This window comes from Neoarius graeffei, chromosome 24 (genome assembly GCF_027579695.1).
Source record: "Neoarius graeffei isolate fNeoGra1 chromosome 24, fNeoGra1.pri, whole genome shotgun sequence".
NCBI lineage: Eukaryota > Metazoa > Chordata > Actinopteri > Siluriformes > Ariidae > Neoarius > Neoarius graeffei.
The window spans coordinates 8546044-8551781 of record NC_083592.1 but is presented as its reverse complement, the minus strand read 5'-3'; the positions used below and the strand labels follow the sequence as shown (position 1 = coordinate 8551781).

General features: G+C 42.3%; 1 protein-coding gene across 1 annotated transcript; it reads right to left on the bottom strand.

Moving 5' to 3' along the window:
• Window positions 1-257: 257 nt before the first annotated feature.
• Window positions 258-737, bottom strand: LOC132872626 (uncharacterized). The gene has a single exon (XM_060907569.1). It carries the CDS (start codon window positions 735-737, stop codon window positions 258-260), a length of 480 nt encoding a protein of 159 aa, XP_060763552.1.
• Between the last annotated feature and the right edge of the window lie 5001 nt (window positions 738-5738).

The window sequence follows — 5738 nt, the reverse complement described above, 5'->3', positions numbered from 1 at the left end:
GAGATAATGAGATGAGATATTTAACCATTTAGCTTCTGTAGAAATGTGTCAAGAAAGAGAAGCAAAGAAGATTCCAGATGTTTTTACTTTTTTCAAAATGGTGGTTAAATAGGAGAATGAGCTAGCTCTAAGCGAATGATCATTATATGCAAATTCAACATGTACTGGGTATTTTTGCTTCTTTTTTTCTTGACATATAGGGTGTTTTGTCCTATTGTGTTAAATAGGACAGAACAAGCTCCACGTATTTTCTCCCATCAGCCTCCACACAGATGGAGGGTCATGTGAATGGTGCTTCCAGAGACAATGTTGTAATCCTTCAGCTTCATGCCACGCTCGAGCTGTTGGTCACTGTAGACCAGCCGCTGTTGGTCCTTTGGTACTCCTTCTTTCCAGCGGATCTTTGCCATCAACTGATCGACGGTCTCATCATCAGTGATGTCGTATGTTTTTGCCTGTCCTTTCTCATTCTTCAAGAACACCTGAAACGGCACGGGGGTCTTGGCGAACAGTAGGATCAGAGTGGATCCTGAACTCAGACCATAATCGCTCACCATCTTCTGAATCTGTTCCAGGATCTGACCGCTGCTGGCTGAAAGCCTCAGGCATGAGGCTGTTGCCCCAAAGAGAGTGGCAATGTGTTGCTTGAGTTCACCAATGGTGGTACTTGGCTCTACGCTTAATAAAAAATTTTTTCTCATTTTTCCTTTTAGTTCTTTGATGATGAGCTCCATCATATTCTCCTATTACTGATCTGTGTGTGAAATAACATCAAAGCTGATAAGAATCAAATGTATGCAAATATTCCACCTCAAATATCATCAATAAAACAAACATCATTTCATAATCTTTTTACTGGAGCTACAAGACAAATGTAGTTAACAAGTACTGCTCAGCGTAAATGAGTACACCCCCTTTGAAAAGTAACATCTCATCTCATTATCTCTAGCCGCTTTATCCTTCTACAGGGTCGCAGGCAAGCTGGAGCCCATCCCAGCCGACTACGGGCGAAAGGCGGGGTACACCCTGGACAAGTCGCCAGGTCACCACAAGTCCGACACACAGACACAGACAACCATTCACACCTACGGTCAATTTAGAGTCACCAGTTAACCTAACCTGCATGTCTTTGGACTGTGGGGGAAACCGGAGCACCCGGAGGAAACCCACGCGGACACGGGGAGAACATGCAAACTCCACACAGAAAGGCCCTCGCCGGCCCCGGGGCTCGAACCCAGGACCTTCTTGCTGTGAGGCGACAGCGCTAACCACTACACCACCGTGCCGCCCTGAAAAGTAACATTTTAAACAATATCTCAATGAACACAAACAATTTCCAAAATGTCGACAAAACAAAGTTTAATATAACATCTGTTTAACTTATAACGTGAAAGTAAGGTTAATAATATAACTTAGATTACACATTTTTCAGTTTTACTCAAATTAGGGTGGTGCAAAAATGAGTACACCCCACAACAAAAACTACTACATCTAGTACTTTGTACGGCCGCCATGATTTTTAATGACAGCACCAAGTCTTCTAGGCATGGAATGAACAAGTTGGTGACATTTTGCAACATCAATCTTTTTCCATTCTTTAACAATGACCTCTTTTAGTGACTGGATGCTGGATGGAGAGTGATGCTCAACTTGTCTCTTCAGAATTCCCCATAGGTGTTTGATTGGGTTCAGATCAGGAGATATACTTGGCCACTGAATCACTTTCACCCTGTTCTTCTTCAGAAATCCAACAGTTGCCTTAGATGTGTGTTTAGTCATGTTGGAAAAGTGCACGATGACCAAGGGCATGGAGTGATGGTAGCATCTTCTCTTTCAGTATAGAGCAATACATCTGTGAATTCATGATGCCATCAATGAAATGCAGTTCCCCAACACCAGCAGCACTCATGCAGCCCCACATAAGGACACTGCCACCACCATGTTTCACTGTAGGCATCACTGGCGCCATCTGCGGGGGGCACGGACCTTTTTGACCCCCCAAAGATAAAGTTGGGGGGGCAAAAACACCCCAATAATGAAACGTGAAAAAGTAGTAAACAGTACAGATGAATTCATGTTAACTGACGATTGAAACCAACTAAACAAATAATAGCCTAGCTTTGAATGCAAAATAAGTAATCTATAGAAACGTCACCTAAAATGTTATGATCGGACATGACCCGCCCCCTTTTCCGCTTGCAATATTCCAATGGTTGGCAGTGAGTGATTGACAGGTTGCACTCCGCAAAATTTACACTTCGTAGCACTAGGCCTATGTGGCCCAGGCAAAAAAAAAAAAAAACAGAAATAAAATATTTCTTTGCGTAGCAACCAAGGCAGCACTACTGAGGCGAAAAGTTCTGTGTGGCCTCCCGCAACCGTTTTCACTGAACAGTGAACATAGAAATGAAGCAAAATGGACAAGTGGATTATCCGAACCAATAGGCCAGCAGCCACCAGCAATGAAGGTGATCATGTTGCGCAGAATTTGGACACTGAAGTCTGTGTTAAAGCCGATGTGGATATATGAGTTTAACGCGCTTAAGCCTTTTTATGGAGTATGGTGCACGTTTTTTTTTTTTGCACTATTCTTGTCAGTTGTCTGCCGAATTCATCTCAAAGAAAATTGCATTAAACTAAATTTGTTTATTGAATAAATTGTGTTTCATACAATGTTTAAAGTCGTGAGATTTTTTTAATGCATCATAATAAGTTATCGTTAAAATGGGCGCTTCCCACTTCCAACGGTGAATAGTAATGAATGAAAATGACTTACAACTGAGTCTTTGATATTCAACTACATACACTGCCGATGTCATGACGTCACGGTGCAAGAACATAATTCTGACCCCCCAATGTTGACATGAAGTTGGCGCCTATGGTAGGCATCATGCATTTTTCTTTGTATTCCTCACCTTTGTGACACCATACAGTTTTGAAGCCATCAGTTCCAAAAACATTTATCTTGGTCTTATCACTCCAGAGTATAGAGTCCCAGTAGTCTTCATCTTTGTCAGCATGGGCCCTGGAAAACTCTAGGCAGGCTTTTTTGTGCCTGGGCTTTAGGAGAGGCTTCTTTCGTGGACGGCATCCATGCATGCCATTCCTCTGCAGTGTACGCCGTATTGTGTCATGGGAAATAGTCACCGCAGTTTGGCTTTCTACTTCTTTAGATAACTGCAGTGAACTTGCATGCCGATTTTCTTCAAGCCTTCTCATCAGAAGACGCTCCTGTCAAGGTGTTAACTTCTGTGGACGACCTGGACGTCTCTGTGAGATGGTTGCAGTTCCATCTTTCTTAAATTTTTTCCCACTTTTGCGACAGTATTCTGACTGATAAGTAAAGCTTTGCTGATCTTCTTGTAGCCTTCATCTTTGTGGTGGAAAGAAATTATTTTCTTTGGGGAATTCTGAAGAGACAAGTTGAGCATCACTCTCCATCCAGCATCCAGGCACTAAAAGAGGTGATTGTTGAAGAATGGAAAAAGATTGATGTTGCAAAATGTCGCCAACTTGTTCATTCCATGCCTAGAAGACTTGGTGCTGTCATTAAAAATCATGGAGGCCATACAAAGTACTAGATGTAGTAGTTTTTGTTGTGGGGTGTACTCATTTTTGCACCACCCTAATTTGAATAAAACTGAAAAATGTGTAATCTAAGTTATATTATTAACCTTACTTCCACGTTATAAGTTTAACAGATGTTATATTAAACTTTGTCTTGTCAACATTTTGGAAATTGTTTGTGTTCATTGAGATATTGTTTAAAATGTTACTTTTCAAAGGGGGTGTACTCATTTACGCTGAGCATTGTATTTCCATTGTGGTCTGGCAACGAGCTTCACTCGTCTCTCCAGCAGGGAATAGGCTCTGAGCTCTCCAGATTTTATATAGAGCTCAGTGGTGCGCTGCACACGTCCAGGAGGGGGAGGGGTCTGACTGGTCTGGCGTTATTTTTGTACTTTATAATACATAGGGCCAAATTACTCAATTCTGATTGGTCAATCAAGGAGGGCTTTTTTCCTTAACACAGGGCTGTATTTCTGAAATGCTATTGGCTAGTTTGTTGCTTGGTTACGGTTACAAAAATTAGCAAATTTTGTCAACAAAATGGCTGACTCTGCTATGCCGCATTTCACTATATTTGACAAAGAAATGATAAACCAATTGAAAGCTGCAAGTGAAAATGAAAATACCAAAAAAAGTACGAATTTTTGGCTTTCCGTGTTTAAGAAATCAAAATCCTCATGTCGCGTCACCATGTCATGATGAAAGACGCTTTAGAAACTGATTCAAACATACAAGATAGTCTCGCGCCCTGATTGGTTTAGAAAACGTGAATGACAAATGTTGTGAACTTGAATGGCTTCCGAAGTATGAATTTTATTAGCACCCTATATATTATAAACAAGTAATCATATGGTTCCTCGTAAAATTAAGGATCAATTTCACTCGTGATTTTAAAGTTTTGACATTTTCAAAACTTCGAAATCACTCGTGAAATTAATCCTTAATTTTACTCAGCCCCATACGATTACCTATACTAATTCCTGCACGCGCAGTGGGACTTTCACAAACACAGAAATTATATTTCATCTCATTATCTCTAGCCGCTTTATCCTTCTACAGGGTCGCAGGCAAGCTGGAGCCTATCCCAGCTGACTATGGGCGAAAGGCGGGGTACACCCTGGACAAGTCGCCAGGTCATCGCAGGGCTGACACATAGACACAAACAACCATTCACACTCACATTCACACCTACGGTCAATTTAGAGTCACCAGTTAACCTAACCTGCATGTCTTTGGACTGTGAGGGAAACCGGAGCACCCGGAGGAAACCCATGCGGACACGGGGAGAACATGCAAACTCCACACAGAAAGGCCCTCGCCGGCCCCGGGGCTCGAACCCAGGACCTTCTTGCTGTGAGGCGACAGCGCTAACCACTACACCACCGTGCCGCCCCAGAAATTATATTTTAAAGAGAAATATTAATTTGAGCACCTTGACACAGAGTTACAAAAATGAATTTGACTGAGAGGACATGAGTTGGGAGAGTATTTGTATAGTTTAAATTACATATCTGGATCCACACTCCATGCCAGTAGGTGGCGGTAATGCACCAATTCATTGTTGCCAACCGCCAATAAATCTCGAAGAAGTCGCAAGAGCCGCAATGGCGGAACGGCTGAGTTCAGCAGTTGCATGCAAAGTAGATGCCAAAATATCAACTTTTGTGTGCATGTAAAACTTTTAGTTGCCCAAGTGAATTTCGCAAAATAAACCTGAATATACAACACTACACTCCGGGTGCTTCGGTTTCCCCCACAGTCCAAAGACATGCAGGTTAGGTTAACTGGTGACTCTAAATTGACCGTAGGTGTGAATGTGAGTGTGAATGGTTGTCTGTGTCTATGTGTCAGCCCTGTGATGACCTGGCGACTTGTCCAGGGTGTACCCCGCCTTTCGCCCATAGTCAGCTGGGATAGGCTCCAGCTTGCCTGCGACCCTGTAGAAGGATAAAGCGGCTAAAGATAATGAGATGAGATGAGACTGTAGCCAAAAACGCCATGGACCAGCTAAATTGCTATGTGAGCCATAATGGCGAACAGCTTCTGTTCAAAATGCCTTGATCCCGAGCTTGACCACGCCCGGTTAGTGATGTAAGCGAATCGTTGTTCACGAAATGTAATTTTCTTTGGACTGAATTAAAAACAGTTCACTTTTATTTAGTCAAATA